This window comes from Podarcis liolepis (assembly GCF_965112155.1).
Source record: "Podarcis liolepis genome assembly, chromosome: 1".
Lineage (NCBI taxonomy): Eukaryota > Metazoa > Chordata > Lepidosauria > Squamata > Lacertidae > Podarcis > Podarcis liolepis.
In genome coordinates, this window is record NC_139554.1 from 132,911,654 (window position 1) to 132,935,389 (window position 23,736).

The following is a 23,736-nucleotide window of genomic DNA, read 5'->3' on the forward strand; positions in this document are numbered from 1 at the left end:
CATGGGAAAAAGTTTCAGAGATGACTGATCAGGCATACCCCTGACATTTTGGGAGGGCAAATCAAGGGGCCCCACCCCACCACCCCACTGACCCCTCTTGCCCCCTTCCTCACCCACCCGCCCCCTCACCACGACCTGCTCAGTTGTCTCCTCCCTCCCCTTCTGGAAGGCAGCTTCCAGAAGTGCTGCAATGGAAGGAGAAGAAGAGTGGTGACATTCGGTTTTTCTGGTCCTGCGCTGAGCCGGAATGATTTTGGTTCGGTTTGCCAGCTCCCAGCTCTTGATGGGACGCAATAGTCACCTGTACCCACCATCAGGAGTCCCGGTGTGATCCTGGATGCTTCTGTCTCTATGGAGGCACTGGTCACAAATGTAGCTAAAGTGGCATTTTTTAATCTATGCCAGGTTAGGCGATTGGTACCGTATCTGTCCCGTTCCAGCCTAGCCATGGTGATCCATGCAGCAGTCACCTGCACACTAGACTACTTTAACTTGCTCTACATCTCAGCCAGGGAGGGCAGGGTATAAATGCGATAGATAGATAGATAGATAGATAGATAGATAGATAGATAGATAGATGATAGATAGATAGATAGATAGATAGATAGATAGATAGATAGATGAGAGATAGATAGATGATAGATAGATTAGATGAGAGAGAGAGAGAGAGAGAGAGAGAGAGAGAGAGAGAGAGAGGAAAGATAGATAGATAGATGATGATAATAATAGATAGATGATAGATAGATAGATAGATAGATAGATAGATAGATAGATGATAGATAGATAGATATAGATGAGAGAGAGAGAGAGAGAGAGAGAGAGAGAGAGAGATGAAAGATAGATAGATAGATGATAGATAGATAGATAGATAGATAGATAGATAGATAGATAGATAGATGATAGATAGATGATAGATAGACAGATAGATAGATAGATGATAATAGATAGATAGATAGATAGATAGATAGATAGATAGATAGATAGATAGGTGATAGATAGATAGATAGATAGATAGAGAGATAGATAGATAGATAGATAGATAGATAGATAGATGATAGATAGATAGATAGATAGATAGATAGATAGATGATAGATTGATAGACAGATAGAGATAGATAGATAGATAGATAGATAGATAGATAGATAGATAGATAGATAGATGATATATAGATAGATAAAAACGCAGGGCTACCCTTGAGACTGCTCCAGAAACTCCAAATGGTCTAAAATGCAGGCGCATGAGTTCTTACTGGGACTTTGTGGAGAGCCCACATTCAGTTGGTTGTTCATCAGCTGGATTGGCTCCAGGTGGAATATCGAATCAGGTTCAAGGTTTTGGTGCTAACCTTTAAAGCCCTAAGCAGTCTGTGACCTTTCTTATCTGTGGGAATTATCTCACAATACACAGCCCAAAAGAGCATGACGCTCATCTAACAGCAACCTACTGGTGGGCCCTGGCCCAAAACATATCCAGCTGTCCTCAACCACAGCCAGAGCCTTTTTGGTGGAATGAGACCAGGGCTCAGTGCAATCTATCTCAGTTCTCTCAGTCACTGGATCATCACCTTGTCATGGTGAGTGGGCTTGCACATTCCTATGACCCTTGTGAGTGAAGCTGTTGGGAATCTCGTACTCCCAGCAGGGTCACCCAAGGCGGTAAGGTCAAAGGGAATGAAATATATTCGGAGTCCTGCAGTGATTTCATGCTCTTTATTGCAGCTTGTAAAACAGTGATTGAATTGCCCCCCCCCCCCCAAACCTCAGGCTTTTGTATACATTATTTACACAATGAGTCTTGGCTGATTCTGCTTCCCTCCTGGAGCCTGATTGGTCTTTTCCTGCAGGCCAATCAGTAGTTGCATTCTACGATCCTACTAGCCTAATAGGCTGATTAACTTCCTCCTGGAGCCTGATTGGTCTTTTCCTGCAAGCCAATCAGTTGTTGCATTCTACGATCCTACTTGCCTATTGTTCAAGGATCCAAGCTTAGTACATAACACCCCTCCCCTCTAAGTTCCTGTTGTGCCCAGAAGGTTAGCATTCGTAGTCGTTGAGGTATGCTGGTTGCCTACGTATGCGTTGTGGTCTCGGGTGTCTCTCGTTAGGGGTTCCTGCTTCTGGCTCTTGTTCTGGGGCTGCCGGCTGTGACGGGGCCATTGGGTTGGGCGCCGCTGGTCCACTCAGTCGTGGTTCTGGTTCCTGTGGCTGCTTGGCCTGGGGAATCACTTCTGGACTTCCTAGTTCTGCCTCCCTTACCCGCTCCTCCTCCTCTATGGGCCTTACCCTTCTGCTGTCCCCTTGGGATTCCTCTGTCCAGCCCTTCTCGCAGTTTCCCCCAGGGAATCGTCACCGTAGTTGATCGCAGTGACAGTGCCAGGCTTGGCGCCCCCCCCCCCCCCGTTAGCACCTCGTCCAACACGGGGCTGGTCGCCCTGGTGACTGTGGTGGGTACCCATGCTGGGCCTGTCCCGAAGTTCTTTGTATACACTGAGTCGCAGGGCTGGAAGGTCCGGGGATTCCTACCTTCCCCCACTGCTGCCTCGTCATGGGCCCTGTCGGGGTGAAGGCGGTCCAGTCTTGTTGTGAGATGTTGGCCCATGAGTAGTTCCGCTGGGCTCCGGCCAGTTGTTGTGCTGGAGGTGCTATGCTGGGCTAGGAGAAAGGCAGTGAGGCGGTACTCCCAGTCCCCTTGCATCGTGCAGCGGAGGGCGTCCTTGGTGGTCCGTACCATGCACTCTGCTTGGCCATTGGTGGAGGGGTGGAACGGCGCTGATCATGCGTGGCGGATGGCATTTTGCAATGCGAAGGTCTGGAACTCCTCTGATGTGAATGCTGTTCCGTTGTCCGAGATGAGGGTGTCAGGGAGCCCGTGGGTTGCGAACAGCCTACATAGTACTCGGATGGCTGCAACCATGGAAGTGGATGGTACCTGGGCGACCTCCAGCCATTTGGAGTATGAGTCCACCACTATGAAGAATGTCCTTCCCTGGAAGGGGCTAGCGAGGTCCACATGCAGGTGGGACCAAGGCGCTTGGGCGGACTCCCAGGGTTGGACGGGGGCCCTCGGGGGATCTGGGCGGGACTCCTGGCGGGTCTGGCAGTATTTAACCCAGGCCTCTATTTCCCCGTCGATTCCTGGCCACCACACATAGCTCCTTGCAAGGGCCTTCATTCTCACTACCCCTGGGTGTGTTTCGTGTAGGGCTGTGAGGACCTTTTGGCGCAGAGGCTGGGGAACGACCACCCTGCTTCCCCATAACAGGCACCCCTTGTAAGCTGACAGTTCATGTTTGTGGGTCGCATAGCCCGCATATGTACAATCACCCAGAAGGCTTTAGGTCTGCTCCTGACTGTTGAAATGATTCCGGGGAGGCTGTAAGCAGCAATTCCTCAGTTTCCAGTCAGTAAAAATTTATTGTACATATGCAATCAATCAATAAAATAATAATACAGTGGTACCTCAGGTTACATACGCTTCAGGTTACAGACTCTGCTAACCCAGAAATATTACCTCAGGTTAAGAACTTTGCTTCAGGATGAGAACAGAAATTGTGCTCCGGCGGCATGGCAGCAGCAGGAGGCCCCATTAGCTAAAGTGGTGCTTCAGGTTAAGAACAGTTTCAGGTTAAGAACGGATCTCCGGAACAAATTAAGTACTGAACCCGAGGTACCACTGTACAGCAGCAGCAGCAGCAGCAGCAGCAGCAGCAATATAATTTTATTATTTATACCCCACCCATCTGGCTGCGTTTCCCCAGTCACTCAGGGTAGCTTCCAGCAAAAGTTAAAAACATCAGCATACTGTAAGGGAATGCTCATGACTGTAGAAAGTGCTTTTCTTTAGAGCACCTCTTAACACTGTAAACTGCAAACTGAGTCCAAAACACAAACATACATGCCAGTATTTGTAAATATTACTTATTCAATAGACTTTTGGCTTTGGCCACTGTTGCAGGGGCCGAGCCCCACTGATGCTTGTGACATTGGGGCTCCCAGCCTCTGTGTGTGGGTACGCAAATGCGGATGGGGGTGCCAAACTGAGTATGGGTAGCGTTCAATACTCCCATTGTTCCAGTTGCACTTTACTACGGGAAACCCACCTTTTGCAACTGGATGGAGATTTCTGGAGCCACCTCTGTGCCTAGCATCTCTCCATCTGCCTGGCTGCAGTCCTCTCCTAAAATGGCGTCAGTGGCACTCTCTGCCCTCTTCCACCATGGAGGCACTTCTGCCGGCTATTTCCCTCTTCAAAAATGGCGCCCGCAGCCTATTTCCGCAGAGGGTCCTCGCTCCTCCCTTCTTCTCATGTGAGGGCCATTTCCTGGCCTTAGGTCCCTCTGATCTCTGTCTGGTGTCTGGAATGTTAGGGGAAGGGGGTCTTACCTTGGGGGGGGGAACGGTTCCTGTTCTGGTCCCCCCCCCCAACAGTCTGCTCTCACCCGGGGCTCCTGGAAGCTGTCAGCCTGCAGCAGCAGTCTCACCCTGGGAAACAGCTCAGACTGGCTAGTGACCCTGAATCAGTTACTGTTATTCTTACTATTATTATTATTATTACTATTACTAGTATTGTTATTATTGTTGATGCGCCCTACACCCTCAGCTCCCAAGGCAGATGACATTAAAATAAAAAAATAAAAACCCTGAAACAACTCAGAATCACAGAAAAAGGTGAGTCCTACTTCTTGGGTTTTTTTAGGCTTTCCTTTGGCCCTGCACACATTTCCTTTGCCTCTCGCATGTGGCCCTCATGAAGAAAAATGGAAACCAATCCCACTGGTATGACTTGACAATGTTTCAGACTCCAAGCGCTAGAAAACCAGAGAGCAGCCGGGAAGAAATGTGCCCTGAAGTGAGGGTGGGAGGGAGAGCATCTCTTTGGGACCTTAGAGTTAGGGGCCCCACGACAGCCACTCGTGCAAATTCCTTGCACGTCAGTCACAGTTCTGACTTTATTCATTGACAGAAAACGCTGAAAGGCAGGGGCAGCCAGGCTGATTTCCAAAATCCCTCAAGGTGCCTGCACATTTTGCACGGTCCCTTTCCTTCTGGGACGGCTAGGGGCTTCCTTCTCTGAAATATACTCGGAGTCGAGAGTGGATTTTATGCTCTTTATTCAGCTCATAGTGGTGAGGAGGAATGGAAGTTCCCCCACAGTGTCTGCTTTATATACATTATTTACACACTGGGCCCCACATGATTGGCTAATTCCGGAATTCTCCTGTAGGCCAATCAGGTTGCGAATTCCCTTCCACCTGGAGCTGGATTGGGTGGCTTCTGTGGACCAATCATACTGCTGCATTGTTCTAGGACCAATCAGACTGCTGCATTTTGGATCCTATTCAACTCAGTACATAACATTTTCCTTCTCCTTCTTTTCTAAAAGAAAGCTTGAGTCAGGGCTGCGGTTCCTGGCAAGACTCATCCACACTTCCTGAGAGAACCCTTTTCTTCTCCAGTATGTCAGTTTTATAAGAGAACAATGTGTTTGCTTTGTAGGATTTGCGGGCGCCTCTCATTAGAAAAGAAAGAACTTGGCAGAAGATCAAGGGATTCCTTCTGTTCTCTTATTGGCTTCCTGAGAGCAAAGGTGGATGAGCAAAACTTTAGTATGGGGGTAAAGATTGCTCCTCTATCCGTCTCCAGGTGGGTCTGCCCACATGCAGATACACCCACATATGAGTACCCGGGGTGATGACATCATCTCACCAACCCCATCTTCCCCCACAACTTAAGCATTCAACCTGCCCATTTTGTGGTCTCTCCTTCCTGGGAAGTTTTGAAGCAGAGGTCGGACGGCCATCTGTCTTGGATGCTTTCACTGAGATTCCTGCATTGCGGGGTCAGACTAGAAGACCCACGGGACCCTATTCTAGGATTCTATTTTACGTTTTTCCTTTTCACCTTTTCATTTTACTCTGTTTAAATCAAGGGCTCTGTTGTAAAATGTAGCAATCCTACCAAACTTGTGTGTTTCACACCCGCCGTTTCAACCCTGATCCTACTCTTTGCGTGTCTCCTAGGATGACACCACTGGGCCCAGCATGGTGGCAGCGCCATTTCCGCCGGTGGCTTCTGCCTCTGCCCGCCCTCAGGACGTCACACCAGAGGGCGCACTTGGCATCATGCTGTGCCCTCACCCACCATGGCGGTGTTACGTCCCCAGCAGCGTCTGCTCTGTTCAGAACGGGCACAACCCTGACTGGCCACAAATGCCAGGCACAGTGTGAGGAAACGTGTGGACAGAGAGGCGAGGCTGTGCCAGGGAAGTTCAGCAATAATAATAATAATAATTATTATTATTATTATTATTATTTATTTGTACCCCGCCCATCTGGCTGGGTTTCCCCAGCCACTCTGGCTGGCTTCCAACAACGATGAAAAATTCATTAAAATGTCACACATTAAAAACTTCCCTGAACAGGGCTGCCTTCAGATGTCTTCTAAATTTTAGGTAGTTGTTTATCTCTTTGACATCTGATGGGAGGGCGTTCCACAATGTGGGCACCACTACTGAGAAGGCCCTCTGCCTGGTTCCCTGTAGCTTTGCTTCTCTCAATAAAAGGAACCACCAGAAGGCCCTCAGCGCTGGACCTCAGAACAATGGGGGTGGAGCAAATGGGCCCTGGAGGAATTGCCAGGGGATGAAGAGTCGGACACAACTAAATGACTAAACAACAACAAATTTGCTGAGTCAGAGCAGTGTCGCAGGGGCACCTGAAATGGCCGAGTGGCTCCTTCTTGCCTATCCTTCTCTTTCGCAGCTGCTGCGAAGGGAAGACTCTCCATGGCAGGAACCCAGTGGATCCAGGAGGACCCAGGATCCTCAGTGCCCAGTCTCGGGCTGCATGTCATGCGGTTAGGCTGGTGCTGCCAACATGTCTGAATGAGAGTGGGTGTTTCCATCTTGTTTCATATGTGAGCTACTTGGGGAGCCCTTTGGGGGTCACCAAATGCAGTAAACAAAGAAACAGAACCTTTTTCTGGCTGCTTTGTTCATATCAAACTGCTGTGAGAAGTATTCCAAACAGATCCGGCTGGAGATTCCAGGTTCTAGGGCAGCTCTGGGGAGGACGTGAGCCTCTCCCAATCCTCCGGATTGTGTCTCTGGGTTTATAACTCTGGTGAGCCTTGTGGTGAAACCTGAACTCAAGACAGCTGATGCCCCGGAAGAGTCTCCGCTGTGGCTGCAGCCACTGGCACCTAGTTTGTGCAAACTGGCCTCCAATGCACCCAGACAGCGGATGGTAGGACTGCCTTGGGTGCACCCCCCTCCAATCACAATGGCTTTCAGCTCGTGAAGCATCTCTGGGTCTGCACCAAGCTGGTGCCCTCAGGACCACAACTCCCCAGAGAACTAGGAAACCGGGGGGGGGGGGCTGAGTAAGCAGGGCCAAGACTGGCCGCCCCCACCCCACCCCACCCTGGTCCAGGGAGAACTATCATTGCAGTACAGGGAGGTTGGGGGAAATCACACAGGAAGCCCTCCAGTAGGGCTATTTTGTGGGGAGGGGTGTGGGCAGCCCTGCTTCCCCCCCCCCCGGGCAACCTGACCAGCTTCCAACCAGGTGGAAAGAGAGGGCCCTTTGTGAACTTCACAAGCACCCCACCCCCCAACTCCACCCCATGGAAGGCAATTCTTGCTTGACCCTGCTCAAGCCAGTAGCTAAAGCGGGCAGCCCCCACTTCCACAGAAATAGGCATCCTTTTTCAATAATAAAAGAAAAGACATGAAGAACACACCCCCCCCCCCGAACCCGCCTCCTCAAGGGTGCTTTCAGTGTGCAAGAGTTAAAAAGAAGAATAGTGGATATATTTTCCTTTGTCTTCTGTTTCTTTATTATGAACCGTTAAGAGCACAGCATCCAGGCAACGGTGAGGATCCTCTGAGGTTCTTTTACTTGGCCACAGAATATATTTCCCAGCCTTGTGACCCCAGGCAGTTGGTGTGTGGCTCCCTGCCCTCCACAAAGCAGCCAGTTCCCACAGACGGCCACCTTACTTCCAAGGGACACTAGGAAGCCTTTGCAGTGGCAGAGGAGGAGGAAGAGAGAGAGCGGGCACCAAATATGGGGAGCTGAGGCTGAGTGGCGCTGCCAATGGAGGCTGAAGGGCACGGCTGCTTTGGCCCACAAAGCGATCTTTGGTGTGAGAGTCCTAGGAATGTTCTGTCACCTCATGCCCAGAAAGGCAACCACAGCAGCTCCTTTCACTTCGGATAAGGAAAGAACAGAGCAGAAAGCGCATGGGAATGTGGAAAAAACGAGTCTGTGCTGGAGAGGAAGAGAGGAGGCGGAAGGGGAGGCAGAGTCCCCCTCGAAGCAGCTGATTTGGCCCATAACGAAAGGGAACCCTGGCGACCAGTTGCCCCAGACCAGCCTTTCCACAGGTTTGGGGTTTGGCAACCTCTGCCTCCAAAGGACTGAGGTGATGGGTGCTCTTACAAAGCACTAGAGGGCCCAATTTTGGCCCCAAGGCCCTCAATTCTGGCACCCAAGTAGCCAGCAACTCCCTGCCTCCCATCCACCTAACCCACCTCCAGTTCAGAGACGCAGAAGAAAAAGGGGTCCAGGGAGAGCTCCTGCCCCACTCTGCGCCCTTAAGTGCGCCTGCAGAGGGACACCTGGAGAGCAGACTGGGAGCAACCCCCAGTGAACGCCGGCAGAGTTAGGAGATGACGCAGGCGCATTTCCTGCAACAGCAGGGGCAGCATTTTCTGAAACAGGAGCAGCAGCAGCAGCCCTCCTGCTGGCTCGTCCAGTGGAAGGGTTGTGGAGAGCCCTGGTGAGGCATCTTGAGGCTGGCATAGGGGTTGTAGGGCTGGGCCCACGATTCCTGCGTCGAGATCCTCTGCATGCCCCAGGGGGCGTTGGGTGGCCCCCCCTGCGGAGCGGCCTCCCTCTCCTTCTCCTGCTGCGCCGAGTAAGTGCAGTAGCTGCTGGGGTCGGAGAGAACCGTGTCTGGGGTGCAGCCCTCGCCCAGGTAATACTTCAGGAAGCTGCCTGGGAGCTGGGCACGAGGGAGGCTCACGCTGGCGTAGGGGTTTTCGACAGTCAGCCCGCGATCCATGGGAATCCAGCAGGAAGATCCTGGGAGCCACAGGACGAGAAGTTACAGCCGGGTGATCAATGGGAGAGATGCCTTTCAGGCTAGCAGCAGATCACCCCAGCTCTATAGAAGAAAGAGCGTGGGGAGAAATGGTTGAAAAATCATCAGTTGTATTTTTCATTTATATGTAAGAAATTACCGTGTATATCACTGTTACAGACATTACAAAGACATGGGCAGGGGTCTGCAACCCGCGGCTCCGGAGCCGCATGTGGCTCTTTTACATCTTTACCGTGGCTCCGGGGCGGATACTAGCGAGGGGAGGAGGCGCATTGTGCGCCCCGACACTCCCCACTGTGGCAGGTGCTGTACTGGCTGTGACGTCGCATGGGGGCGGTGCGTGCGTTAGTCCCGACGTCACCTTCCCGCCCGCTGTCAGATCGCGGCTCTGGAGATATATTTGTTTTAAATGTCGCAATGCTTTTGCGGCTCCCAGGTTTTTTTTCCTTCGGAAATGGGTCCAAGTGGCTCTTTTTGTCTTAAAGGTTGCAGACCCCTGGACATGGGGATAAGTGCTTTCACACATTCCCCAAACCCCACACATAACAGCAGCTAAGGCAATAGGAGCTCTTTTGTCAAATGGCCTGACAATATAACTCTCAGACCCTGCTATTCCGGGGACAATTCCAGAACTACAAAAGACATCCCAGTGGTGTTTTTTTTTGACACTGGAATGTCCTGCTTGTCCTGTTTCTCCGTGTCTCACAGAACCATTAAAAGTGGTGCAAAAAAGAGAGTCCTACTTCCATGGAAAATACAGTCCCTGCACTCAAGGAAGGAAACAGGGAAGTTGGCATACGAAGGCCTTCAAAGTCACCACTTCCAGGCCTTTCATTGAAATGCTTTCTTGCAGGTTTGGAAGCAGAGCTTGGCTGGCCATCTGTCCTGAATGCTTGGTGCGGGGATTCCTGCCTTGCAGAGGGTTAGACTAGGTGACACCTGAGGTCCCTTCCAGCTCTACAATTCTATGATTCCAGGACTGAAGGCAGCGGGGAAAACAGGTCCTCTCTCTGACCAGGAAGGGCAGGATTTCCTCCTAAACTCAGCCAACTCTGTAGAGCTTTTCTTAGGAGTTGGGCAGGTGGCCAAAACCAATATTTTGCCATCTCTCTCCCTGCTTTTAACCAGTTGTCTGGCTGCCGCTCCCCCTTGGGAGAAGAGTGACAACGAATGTGGCAGACAGAAGGGAGAGGAAGGCTGGGAGGGAGCAGCCGCCTGTTTTTCCCTGGCTTGCTCATGCGCACCAATACAGTCAGGTCAAAGTTCAACTGGGGGTGCTTTCCTCCCTGCACACAAGCAATGCCCTTGCCAGGGGACAGGAGAATAGCGGTCAACTTTCAGATTTGAAAATAAGGGATCAGCAGCCTCAACTGTCCCGGGGACAGTCTATGGCAGGGGTCTGCAACCCGCGGCTCCGGAGCCGCATGTGGCTCTTTTACACCTTTGCCGTGGCTCCGGGGCAGATACTAGCGAGGGGAGGAGGCGCATTGTGCGCCCCGACACTCCCCACTGTGGCGGGCGCTGTACTGGCTGTGACGTCGCATGGGGGCGGTGCGTGCGTTAGTCACGCACCATCCCGATGTCATCTTCCCACCCGCCCGCTACATTGTAAGGGGCATGTACGCTGGTCACTGTTTTGAAGGGGAGTGAAGAACACACACCAAAAAAAAGGTAACTTGTTAATTTAACGTTTATTTCTATGAGGAGGAGTAATTCTGAGGGCTCAAACAAAGAAATAATAAAAAGTGACAAAAAAGTTATTTTTATAATGACGAGTTTTGCAGCTCCCGGTTTTTTTTTCTTCGGAAACGGGTCCAAGTGGCTCTTTTTGTCTTAAAGGTTGCAGACCCCTGGTCTATGGGATATCTAACAATCTGGGATAGCAGCAGGAAGCAGTGGGAAACGGCGCTGGAATAAGGGAATTTCCCGCAAAAAAAAGGGAAGGTTGACAGCTATGGACAGGAGGCTTCCTGCTCCAAGCTGTGAGGCAAGGGGATTATTAAGATTGTGTTGATTGTCTAAAGTGCTTGCTATGCAGTTTAGGGAGAGTGAGTCCAAGGGAGGGTGGGAATGGGGAAAGTGTTAACCCTAACCGCACACTCCAGAGGTAAAGGCTTAAAGGTGAAGGGTAAAGGGACTCCTGACCATTAGGTCCAGTCGTGACCGACTCTGGGGTTGCGGCGCTCATCTCGCTTTATTGGCCGAGAGAGCCGGCGTACAGCTTCTGGGTCATGGGCCAGCATGACTAAGCCGCTTCTGGAGAACCAGAGCAGCGCATGGAAACGCCGTTTACCTTCCCACCAGAGCGGTATCTATTTATCTACTTGCACTTTGACGTGCTTTCGAACTGCTAGGTTGGCAGGAGCAGGGACCGAACAACGGGAGCTCACCTCATCGCGGGGATTCGAACCACCGACCTTCTGATCGGCAAGTCCTAGGCTCTGTGGTTTAACCCACAGCTCCACTTACAGCATCAGATTTCCTCTGTGCCAGGCATCATAGAAGTGTAGCCTTCAATGAAGGAATCTTGTTCAGCATGGAACTTGAACCCATAACCCTGAGATTCAGAGGCTTCCCATACCTGTTAAGGGGTGGGGTAGCTATACAACGCACAGGAGCAGGGCCAGCGGAAAAAATGTGGCAACCCAGTTTGGACAACTGCCTGAAGTGCTAATCTAAACAGTCAAATGTCAATGTGGCTGCTGACAAGACACCAGAGTCCCTGGCATGTATCAGTCAAGGGATAAGCTGCTTGTGGGGTCAGGACATTTATAGGATGTGATCCTTGGTGAAGCCCCAGAAATGTGGGGGGGGGCCCTACAGAATTAGGGAGAATTAAAATCCCCCCAATGCTGAAAGGCTGGGAGATAAGAGACTGAAAACTGCACCAGTTGAAATTTGGGGAGGGGGGAGAGGAAATCAGGATATATAAAAAATCAGGGTTAATCACTCCTATCATTTTCAACTTGCCTTCTGTGCCTATTTCTTATTTGTAAGATGCAAATCTTACGTACCGGAGGGTGGATTCTATTCTGAGCAGGAGCCCATAATCAGTTGGGAGGAAACTTTGGCTTCAGTGACAGCCTGCCTGCAGTATTGACCAAACTGGGGTTCAGGTGTTGATTTTTTTTGTAGAGTTGGAAAGGACCATGAGGGTCACCTTGTCCAACCCTCAGGGATCTTTTGCCCATGACCATGATGTTGTGTCTCATGTTCTACCAACTGAGCTAGAAGTTGCTGTTGTCATTTCAAATGCAGCTGCATGTAAACCATGAAATTGGTTTGTTGCTGTTTATTATTATTATAATAATACTATAATAATAATAATTTATTATTTATACCCCACCCATCTCTCTGGGTTTGTCCAGCCACTCTGCTCCATCGCACCTGTGTTTCTTAAGATTGTTGTCATTTTTAAAACATATTGAAAAGCACATTTCCGAGGACAATTCAAAGTGTTGGTGCTGACCTTTAAAGCCCTAAACAGCCTTGGTCCAGTATATCTGAAGGAGCGTCTCCACCCCCATCATTCTACCAGGACACTGAGGTCCAGCTCCGAGGGCCTTCTGGCGGTTCCCTCACTGAGAGAAGCGAAGTTACAGGGAACCAGGTAGAGGGCCTTCTCGGTAGTGGAACGTCCTCCCACCAGATGTCAAAGAGAACAACAACTACCAGACTTTTAGAAGACATCTGAAGGCAGCCCTGTTCAGGGAAGCTTTTAATGTTTGATGTATTACAGTATTTTAATATTTTTTGGAAGCCACCCAGAGTGGCTGGGGAAGCCCAGCCAGATGGGCGGGGTATAAATAATAAATTGTTATTATTATTATTATTATATAAAAAGCCTCTGAGCAGTCTTTTTCTGGAGAAATGTCTATCAAATAAACAAGTCATACAATAAAATAAGAAACACTCCCGAAAATAAAATCACACGGAAATGCTGACAGCCTTTACGCACACGGAACAAGATGAAGATTTCAGGAGAGGGTTTCCCCTGCTAAGTCTCCTTCCAGGAACTGCCTCAGATCCAGGGAGTCCCTGCAGGGTGCTGAGCCAGTGCTATTTCCCCCGGCAGACCTCCCTTGTATCCCTGCACCCAGAAGGGCAGCCCAGGTGGGTTCTAAGGGCAGGTATCCAGACACTCACCTGGCGCTGGGCTTGTTCCTCCTCGCTGGCACTTGCCGCCCTCTGGGAGACCCCAAAGTGGCTGCCTGGCTGATTTTCAGCCAGCCACACCCTTGGGACGCCTGGCCAGCTGCTCCGGCCCCTCCTTCCCCCATGAGGTCACTGTTGGCTCACAGGCCCCTCCCAGAGCACACCTTGAGCACACAGACGACAGAAGCAACCTGAGTCCCCCTTGCGGAAAGGAATGTGGCTGCCCGACTCAAACCGGTTCATGTTTTCTTTTGACAATCCCAAAGCTGGAGAGTCAGTAGCGCAGGAACTGCCTCAGTGGAAGAGTTTCCATTCTTTCCGCATCTCATTGCTAGAAAAACCAGGAAAAAGAATGATAGAATGGTTGGGATGGGTCACGAGGGTCATCTAAAGGGCCTGCTAAAAGTCAGGCGTCATTTGCCCAAGGCGGGGTGCAGAAACTATAGGCATCAGGCATGTTTCTTTGCCCAGGGACTCAGACAGCAAGAAAAGCCAGCACAGCCCTTTTAATCCACATCTGAGATGTTATTTCTTTTTTTTTAAAAAAAAGGTGGTTATCTGTCATGGAGCAGAAGTCCCCCAAATAGGGGAGTCACCTGTGCCCTTTTCGGTGGTCCTTGCCTAGGCCGCTGACCACCTGCCCAGAGTCCAACGCACTCCCCCTGCCCCCCTTCGGGAAAAGGGGGTTCTTGTCTGTGGCTTCCTTTGTCCTCATTCGGCAGAGATCTTTGGGCAGGTCTCAGCTGCTGCTTGATGGACCCTCCAGTGCCAGAGGCAGTTTATCTACAATCCTTGCTGAAGCATCCTATGGGCAGCTTCCAAGTTCCAACAAATCTAAAAGCCTAATAAAACATCAAACATAACAAAGGTCCCTGTCTTTTTGGGGAGGGGGGGGTCCTGCCTCTTCTTGTCTAGGGTGCAATCTTTTTTCTTTCTGTCCCTCTCAGTAGTATTGTTGATGCCATTGGTTTGTTTGCTATTGTTTTTATTGTTAACTCTAACCCTAAACCCTAACCCTGAACCCTGAACCTAACCCTAATCCCTAGCCCTAATCCTTGAACCCTAACCCACCCCAAACCGTAACTCCCTAACCCTAACCTCTAACGCTAGCCCTAACCCTCTAATCCTAACCCCACTATCCCTTAATCCTAACCTAACCCTAACCCTAACCCTACCCCCTAACCATAACACCTAACCCTAACCACTAATGCCTAAGCCTAACCCCAAATCCCTTGACCCCTGATCCTAACCCCTAACCCTTACCCCGAAACCCCTTGCTTAACCCCAAATCCCTTGACCATTGATCTTGGCCCCTAATCTCTAACTCCTAACCCTAATCCCAACCGCTAACCCCTAATCCTGACCCCTAATCGTGACCCTCAGGGGGAGTTTACAGTTGTATTTGCATCAACAGGCTCCTCCTATTGGTGGTTAACCCTTGATAGACTCACCCCTTCCTGAGGGGGTGGAGTCACGCCCTGTTGTTTTATCCAATGCCTAAGCCAATACCACTCACATGCTGTAATCAATAAAGTTGTGGCCTTTTTTAGCCCATTAACCTAATATACTGTGTCCTTGTGTCTTTCTTATCCTCAAGCAGGTGGTGGGTCCTCAACTCGCAAGTCAGGCTCTAACTGGTGTCTGGTCCAATTCAGAATGTGTTTTCCACCACCAGCGCTCTAGCTGTCTCAGCGATTGTTTCATCGCCCTCAGCTCTGGAGTAAACCATGGGGCTGTCCGGGCTCCATGCAATCGGAGAGGGCGCTTTGGAGCCAGACAGTCGATAGCCCTGGTTATCTCCGCATTCCAGTGGGCCACCAGGGAATCAGCTGAAAGGCTATCAACATGGGATAAAACATCCCCTACCACTCTCTGGAAACCATTTGGATCCATTAAGTGGCAGGGGCGGACCATCCAAATTGGTCCCACCTCCCTGCAGAGGGGAAGGGTCGCGGAGAAGTCCCGTTGCACCATGAAGTGATCCGACCATGGCAATTCTTTTGTTTCACTTTTACTTAGTGTCAGATCACCCACATCTGTAGAAGTGAACACCAGGTCTAAGGCATGTCCACAGCTATGAGTTGGGCCAAACTTATTCAGGGACAGTCCCATGGAGGCCATGCTTTCCACAAAGTCCCAAGTGGCCCCTTGTAAGGTCGTGTCAGCATGGATCATAAAATCCCCTAGGACAACCAAACTAGGTGTCTCCAGGAGAACATCCTCCACAACCTGCAGCAGCTTGGGCAAGGTGGGGAGTGATGACATAGGCTAAGCCTGGCAGGACAGCTTTACTTAACCCCCTTCATGCACTACTTAGATTCAAATATGCTAGAGTTATATGTACGAGGCTGGAACCCTACAGGATGTGCGCTGGGAAGTGGCAGACTCCAATCCTGTACTCACCACACTGACCTCGCCCATGTAGAACCACCTCCAGTAAAAGAGAAGGCTTTTGAACAACTTGGTTGGAGACAAATTGGCAATGGCTTAAGACTCCAATCGGAGTGAAGATGGAGTCTTGCCTTGCCCCGGGTGCTGACAACCCACGCTACACCACTGCTGCTACTACTACTACCTCTCTCTGGCTGTCAGCCACTCCAGTCTCTTCCAAGCAATTTTCCTCTCCTAGCTCAGCTATGCCCCCACTCTCCCTCCTGCATTATAAGGTGTTATGAAGCCTCATTTACCACAATTGTGTCTCCTTCCACAAAGCAAAGCACAATAAAGGCTGGACTGGGATTCCAATAGGTTTTCCCCTCGCGCTCCTTGCAGTTTCTTGGCCGGGAGGGGGAAAGGAGGAAGGCAGCGCAGCGGTGGAGGGGAGGACCATTGGCGAAGCTGCATGCTCCGCTACCGGGGGGTGGGGGTGGAGCAGGGAGGGTGTGGCTGGCACGCCTGCGGGGGGGGGGGCATGGCATGCTGCCCGTGAGGGTGTCATGCGCCACCCACAGGGACGTGGCGCGTGTTCTGGGGGCGTGGCGCACTGCCTGTGGGGCGCGGTGCCTGGCATGGGGGGTGCAGTCCGCATCCAGGGGTGCCGTGATGGTACCCTACCGAAATAGTTGTGCCGGGGGCGGTCCGCTCCCTCCGCACTCCCGTTTCCCCGCCGCTGGGGAGGAGACCGTCAGATGGGCGGGTTTTTGCAGGCGAGGCATGCATCTCCCGGCACCTTCAGCACGCTTTACGCAAACACCCTCCCTCCAAAAAAACGCCACCACCAAACCCCCAACACAAACTCTACTCCGGCTAAGAAGCGGGTGACAGTAGAAACCGGGACTTCTGCGCGCGCCAAGTCCGCCCTGGGGAGGGGAAGGCGGCCCCGATTCGGAGCGACTCCGGATTGCATTCGGATCAAATCAGTATGGTGGGTGGTGAGGAGGAAAGCAGGGAGAGGGGATCCCGGCAGAAAGGACGGACCCATCGACTGCGAGTAGCTTGTTGCCTGCGCCACGCGTGGCACCAGCGCCTGCGCCACGGAGCACAAGCGGATCTGCTGCCTCGGAAGCGGCTCCCAGCCCAGAGCTGTGGCAAGAGCCGCGCCGGGGGGAGGGAGCTCGGCCACGACCCTCCGCTGCCGCTGGGAAAGGCAGCCACTGCTCCAGAGCCGAGCAGCGGTTGGCGCCAGCAAGGATGGCCCTCTGAGCAGCTGCTTCGCCCGCTCGCCTCCTTCTGAGAGCGGGGCTGGCGCGGCAACGCAGGCGGGCAGCTGGAGCCAGGGAGCCCAAAGAGCCGCGCGCCTGCCATCCGATTTGCCTGCACCCGCCCCGCTGTGGGAAGGAGGCAGGCGGGTGAAGCAGCCGCTCGGAGGGCCATCCTTGCGGGCGCCGACCGCAGCTACAAGCCCTCCTGTTCTGGGCTGGAGGCGGCTCCCTCATTCGCCGCCGCCAGAGGGCTGAGCTCCGCGCTCACTCGCTCTCCAGCTGGTGCTTTGTGAGTCGAGGACCCGCAACCCGCATAGGATTATAATAAGACACACAGACACGTTGTTCAGCAATCACACACTCAACAGCGGCGTAGCGTGGGTTGTCAGCACCCGGGGCAAGGCAAATAATTTGCGCCCCCTAACCCGGGGCAAGGCAAGTAATTTGCGCCCCCCTAACCCCTAACCTGCCGCCGCTGCCAGCTTCTTCTTGCTGCTGCCTGGTCTGGTCTAGTGTGGTTCTCTCCCGCGCTCAGCGCTGCCGCTGCACTGTCCCTCCCCCCAGTGGTGTAGCGTGGGGGGTGCAGGGGGGGCCGGCCGCACCGGGCGCAACATCTGGGGGTTAGGTTTAGGGGGCGCAAATCCACGGGTTAGGGGGCGCAAATTACTTGCCTTGCCCCGGGTGCTGACAACCCTCGCTACGCCACTGCCTCCCCCAGATAGTCCCTTGCTCTCTCTCCGCACCGCACGCCTGGCACCCCCCCCCCCCACAGTGGACGGCGACCCGGCAGCTCAGATCGGATTCGCACAGCCAGCACTGCAGTGAGAGAGAGTGAGTGAGCCAGGTAGGGGCAGAGAGCTGCGAGCGCGAGCGCGCCCCCCCAGATGTTGCGCCCGGTGCGGCCGGCCCCCCCTGCACCCCCCACGCTACGCCACTGTGAGGAGCCGCCACCCGCATAGGATTATAATAAGACACACAGACACGTTGTTCAGCAATCACCCACTCAAACACCTTGCCCAAGATTTGAGACTGGGCGGTAGTTGGTCATATTGGCCAGGTCCAAATACAGTGGTGCCTCAGGTTACAAACAGTCCTGCTTATGAATGCTTCAGGTTACGAACTCCACAAACCTGGAAGTAGGTGTTCTGGGTTGTGAATTTTGCCCGGGATTCAAACAGAATCCACTTCTGGGGCCACTGGAGGCCTATGTAAGGAATGCACCCCTTGGGTTAAGAATGCTTTGGGTTAAGAATGGACTTCCAGAACAAATTAAGTTCATAACCTGAAGTACCACTGTATGTTTTTTTAAGAAGCAGTTTAATAACTGCCTCTTTCAGTGGGTCTGGGAAGGCTCCCTCACAGAGGAAGGCAGAGGAGCCCATCACCCAGCCCTTCCCAGCTCACATTTATCAAGGAGACATGTGTTCGGTTTCACTCACCCAAGCAGCCTGTCCACATCCTCGGAGGTAATGGATTGGAACTGATCCCATGCATCTTGAGTAGACAGCACTCTAGCAGTCTCCTGTCCCAGCCCTGCTCCCATGGTGGAGTCTATCTCAAGTCACTGCTGCAGCCCTAACCCTAGCCCTAGCTTTAAATGTATCTCCAGCCCTACCCCTACCCCTACCCCTTAGGGAACCACAAAGCTATCCCTAACCCTACACTAACCCTAATGCTAACCCAAACCTAATGTTAACCCTGACCCAACCCTAACCCTATGGCAACCCGCCTCCACAGGCACCCTGGCCACCCCAGCCAGGGTTGTGCAGACGAGGCTCCTGGCAAGATCTCACAGAGCTCTCAAGATCTTGTGAGATCTCACCGGAAGCCATCACCACTGCCACCACGCAGCCCTGGAAAGCAAGGCTTTGATGCGGGGGCAGGGGGGAGCAGCTTCCCATTTTGCTTCAGGCAGTGAAACAGTATGGGCCATCCCTGGTAAATATCCTGGAGATATAGTTTAGGGCCAGTGGGGCAGTGGGATAAAATATTCCCCATACCACCATAAAAATTTCAACACATTAGTTAGAATGAATATCTTCTTTTAAACAGACTTAGGGGACTTCTTCTGAATATATTAGCCTTGCCTGATGAAAAGACTTACCCACTGATAATAATTAGGTTTTTTTAAAAAAAAATCCTGTTGTGTTTCCTTCATTCCAAAGGTCCTGGCTGTCTTTTCAGCTCCTAGCATTCCAAAGGGAGGAACCATGAGGCTGGAGACAGCAAGTGAGAATTCTCATCAGATCCTGACAGCTGAGATAGTCCTGATTAAACACAGTGATGAATTTCTCCTGCGTACAACAACTTGTTAAAATTGAGAGTGGAATCAGATTTGGCAGGTTGCTGGCCTCAGGATTCCCAAGAAACATCACAGAAATATTTTCACACGTGAAGCAGAGAACATCTTTAAAGCACATCGAAATCGAATGAGAAAGCTACAACTGAATTCAAAATGGACCTCTTTTGCTTTTTATAGCATAGTAACATTCGTATTTGAGATGAAAAGGCATTTGTAAATTTAGGAGGTACTCGGGTCCCCCTGTTAAAGAACTAACTTCTTAATGGGAAGCTACCCCAATATAATAAATCAACAGTGTGAAGCTGATTTCATGATATACACACACAAACAGCAATAAACTGTAATTTTATTTTCTCATCAGTGAAAGAGAATAGGAAAACATAATATTCACAATGTATGAGGTGGAGTCCCTGAAGGATCTGGACTGTGATCACTGCTTTTTAACTTATTCATAAGTGATCTGGAGTTAGTGTTGATGATACCAAAGGTTTCAGAATGAGAAAAACAAAAATGGGATTGCAGGATTGCGTCCAGGAAGACAATTGGAGAATAAGACTATAAGAGGCTACTATTCATAAGGGCACTGGGCTATGTGCTTTCACAGTCTCTCATTTTCAAAATAAAAAAATTCCTTCCAGTAGCACCTTAAAGACCAACTAAGTTAGTTCTTGGTATGAGCTTTCGTGTGCATGCACACTTCTTCAGATACACTGAAACAGAAGTTGCCAGATCCTTCTATATAGTGAGAAGGTGGGGAGGGGTATTACTCAGAAGGGTGGTGGGAATGGGAGATTGGCAGATAGCTGAGATGAGCCTGTTGACGACTCTTAACGACTGCAATAGGTCTTACAGGAAAAGGCAAGGGGTGAGACAGAAGGTACATACAATGCAGGCAGCAAATTAGCACAGCAGCCGCAAGCAGAAGGGCATCCTCATTCATTGCTCCACAACTTTGCAACAGCAGTAAAATGAAATACACAAGCTTGCCAAAATCTGGAGGATCTGCTATAAGCACCAAAGAGATAGTAAAGACACAGGTAGATTAGGTGCTTTATATTTTGGATAAAGTTCCCCCAAAGCTTAGAAGCCAAAGGTAGCCATGAACCATGGCTCTGGTAGTCAGAAGGTGGGATTTTTCTGTACAACTTCTTTTCCCTCTGACACCAGTCTGTTTCACCTTCTTAGATGTTACTCGTTTTCTTCCTTGTTTTATGCTATGTGGAAAAATCCAAGTATTTCAAACAATTCAGTTTAAGCACCCCCCCTTTCCATTCTAGAATATAGGTGGCCCTAAGTCTAGTAAGGGTGTGGGTTAAACCACAGAGCCTAGGACTTGCCAATCAGAAGGTCGGCGGTTCGAATCCCCGCGACGGGGTGAGCTCCCGTTGCTCGGTCCCTGCTCCTGCCAACCTAGCAGTTTGAAAGCACATCAAAGTGCAAGTAGATAAATAGGTACCGCTCCGGCGGGAAGGTAAACAGCGTTTCCGTGCGCTGCTCTGGTTCGCCAGAAGTGGCTTAGTCATGCTGGCCACATGATCCGGAAGCTGTACGCTGGCTTCCTCGGCCAATAAAACGAGATGAGCGCCGCAACCCCAGAGTCGGCCACGACTGGACCTAATGGTCAGGGGTCCCTTTACCTTTACCTTTTAAGTCTAGTAAAGCATGATAACTTATTGTAAGCTTTGAAAAGGTTCTTAATTCTACTAAAAGGTATTGACTGTTTTGATTGAATTGACTGTTTTGACCCAATGTGCACTACATTAGCTCTAGAGGGTTGCTGTGTTTCTATTGTTAGTACCATTCTTTTGTTACTCACTTCCTCCTGTAGCTGTGTGGGTTTGGGATTCTTAAAAATTTGGCAGCTCACGGAGAAGCCAGTTGCCAGCTTTCCCTGCTGAAAGTGCCTGTTGTTGCGCAGAGCAGTCAGTTTGCAAACATGCTGCCTACACCTTGGGTTCATTCCTTCAGTAGTGCATTAAAAAAAAATAATCCTTCAGTAGTGCAGTTCTCTTCTGTAGACTGGAACTGGGTTTCCCAGGAGCTATGGATGCTAGCTGGTTTCAGCATACTCCACTAGCCTTAGAAGGACTTGCAAAGGAACTTTAAACATAAACATACATTTTGGCTTCCAGAGAAGCACCCGCAAGCAGGGACTTATTGGAGTAACATACCCTTAACAGGGATGCAGGTGGTGCTGTGGGTTAAACCACAGAGCCTAGGACTTGCTGATCAGAAGGTTGGCGGTTCGAATCCCCGCGACGGGGTGAGCTCCCATTGCTCCGTCCCTGCTCCTGCCAACCTAGCAGTTTGAAAGCACGTCAGTAGATAAACAGGTACCGCTCTGGCAGGAAGGTAAACGGCGTTTCCGTGTGCTGCTCTGGTTTGCCAGAAGTGGCTTAGTCATGCTGGTCACAACCCGGAAGCTGTATGCCAGCTCCCTTGGCCAATAAAGCGAGATGAGTGCTGCAACCCCAATGTCAGCCACAACTGGACCTAATGCTCTGGGGTCCCTTTACCTTTACTTACCCTTGACAACTCTCAACCAGAGCTGACCCAAGACATTTTGGCACTTCAGGTGAAGCACAAAATGCCTCTGTCCAGGGAATAAGGGGTGAGTGAAGATCTATATTGGCAGGGGGAGTATTTATTAACCTTACTCGACAGTTGAAATGGGAATCAAAGACAGTCACAGGTCAGAAAGGGGCTTGTTCTGAATCAGGCTGAGTGCGTGCAGAACCCAGGAAACGCCAAAGGCAGCCTCTGCCATTCCTCCCCAAGGGTTGAAGGAGACCAGCAGCAACCTCCTATTTGCCAAGAGGCCACTGTAGAAGTGGCACGAGGAGGACTGCCGAGGAAGTGGCAGGTCTGGCCTCAAAGGAGCCACAGCTCTTGCCAGCACTAAGGCAGCAGTGGGTGATGCGTTCCTTGGTGGCCGGATCTGCTGCCCCTGGGGATCCTGTCGCCTGAGGTAGCTGCCTTGCCTTGCCTCAGGGATGGGCCAGGTCTGCTCTCAACATAGTATGAAGTGGTGACGTCTTAAAATAAGTTGCAGAAAAGGTACTTTTAACAAAGGAGAAAATGGACCACAGTTGGCATGGCAGGCAGCCATGTTTGTTAATGAGTCTGCTCCTTTTACATATAAATCAGGGGCAGGGTGAGGATTTAATATTTCAAGCATAAAATATGTACAGGTGAGGGGAACTGAACACTTGCTCCTCCCCTGCCTTACCATCCCCCTCTCCATAGAAGAATTATCTAATTTAAGATAAAAAATTATCTAATCTAAGATTTAAAAAAACAGCATTTATCTAATTGTTTATCGTTAAAGCTCAACATGGCAAGAAAATATGTCTATGTGAGTTCCTTCTTGACATGACAAGGCACAAGATTTTTGTCATTTGGCTTATATGCTACCTTCAAGTTGAATTTAATAGTCAGTGTAAAGTTCCTTAACTCTCATATTCTCTGGAAAGCTCCTTGCCAAGTAATATAAAATAAATTTTGTCAATTTATCTTTTTATACTGCTACACTGATCATTTTTTCTATCTCACTTCCAAGTTATCTTAGCTGTCAAGAAACCACCGAAGAATAACCACTCTTTGATTACGTCTTTTCTTGAATCTCTCTGTTCATTTGGGCCTGGTCAGCAGTTGGAAAAGAGTCCCTAGGAAACTTCTGGGCAGAATAAACTTGAAAGACAGTGCAGGCGTATACTGTTGATACGCTGCCTGCTACACATGATCCTAGATCCTTCAGCCCCCAGATGTTGCTGAACTACAACTCCCATCAGCCCCAGTTAGCCAGTGGTCAAGGCTGGGCAAAATCCTGAAGTGGCCCAAATAATGTTTTCTGTTTTCCATCTACAGGAAATCCTGGAATCTGGTTTTTAAATAAAAAGGAACACATGGGTAAAAGAAGGACCACTCTATCCTGCCCTGATCAGACCACACTATGTCCCGTTCCAAGCACCACGATTTAAGAAGGATATGGACCAGTTGGAAAGTGGGAGGGGAAGGCAACTAAGATGGAAACCAAGCATTATGAGGAGTCAGATGGGTGGCATATAACGAGGAACATTATGAGGATGTCATTATGAGGGAGTTGGGTATGTTTAGCCTGGAAAAGAGAGTGAGAGGAGATATGATAGTTGTGGGATGTAAACACAGGAGCAGTCAATGACAACATTCCTAGAGTGTACATGTTAGAACATGGGGAGGGATGTCTGTCCAGCAAGCAGGTAAACTTCCTGGGGACGGACTTCCTCCGCATGTGACCAGAGGTGGGTGTGGCCTCACCTGTGCAGGTAATGACAAAAGCACAGGGCAGGCAGCCATCTCTCTCTCTGCCATTTTCCCTCAATGAGGAAGCATGTGAAGATGCCCTCTTGGCTCTCAGCCAAGAGAGGAGATAAGGTCTATCTTGCTACAAGATAGATTCCAAGTATATGTAACCTTTTTAAGCCTGCCTGCCTTCTGGGATCATGTTGTGAACAGAACGTGAGTAAACTCTTTTATACTTTTATAAAGACTGTG

General features: G+C 50.5%; 1 protein-coding gene and 1 long non-coding RNA gene across 4 annotated transcripts; one reads left to right on the top strand and one right to left on the bottom strand.

The window, feature by feature from the left end:
* Window positions 1-5,050: 5,050 nt before the first annotated feature.
* Window positions 5,051-15,775, bottom strand: CYSRT1 (cysteine rich tail 1). 3 transcript variants are annotated; one of them, XR_014519188.1, is made up of 3 exons: window positions 13,252-13,601; window positions 5,357-9,168; window positions 5,051-5,065 (listed from the first exon to the last, which is right to left on the bottom strand). XR_014519188.1 is itself a non-coding variant. In XM_083475652.1 (2 exons), exon 2 carries the CDS (start codon window positions 9,064-9,066, stop codon window positions 8,665-8,667), a length of 402 nt encoding a protein of 133 aa, XP_083331778.1. In that variant the 5' UTR covers window positions 9,067-9,168; window positions 13,252-13,591; the 3' UTR covers window positions 7,813-8,664. The 3 variants fall into 3 exon arrangements, 1 of the variants encoding a protein (XP_083331778.1); XR_014519189.1 differs by lacking the exon at window positions 5,051-5,065 and adding an exon at window positions 13,857-15,775 and having other exon boundaries at window positions 7,813-9,168; window positions 13,252-13,591; XM_083475652.1 differs by lacking the exon at window positions 5,051-5,065 and having other exon boundaries at window positions 7,813-9,168; window positions 13,252-13,591.
* Window positions 15,776-18,749: 2,974 nt separating this feature from the next.
* LOC310693745 lies at window positions 18,750-19,531 on the top strand. Its single transcript, XR_014519375.1, has 2 exons — window positions 18,750-18,839; window positions 19,067-19,531. It is a non-coding gene; the product is annotated as an uncharacterized lncRNA (long non-coding RNA).
* Window positions 19,532-23,736: the final 4,205 nt, after the last annotated feature.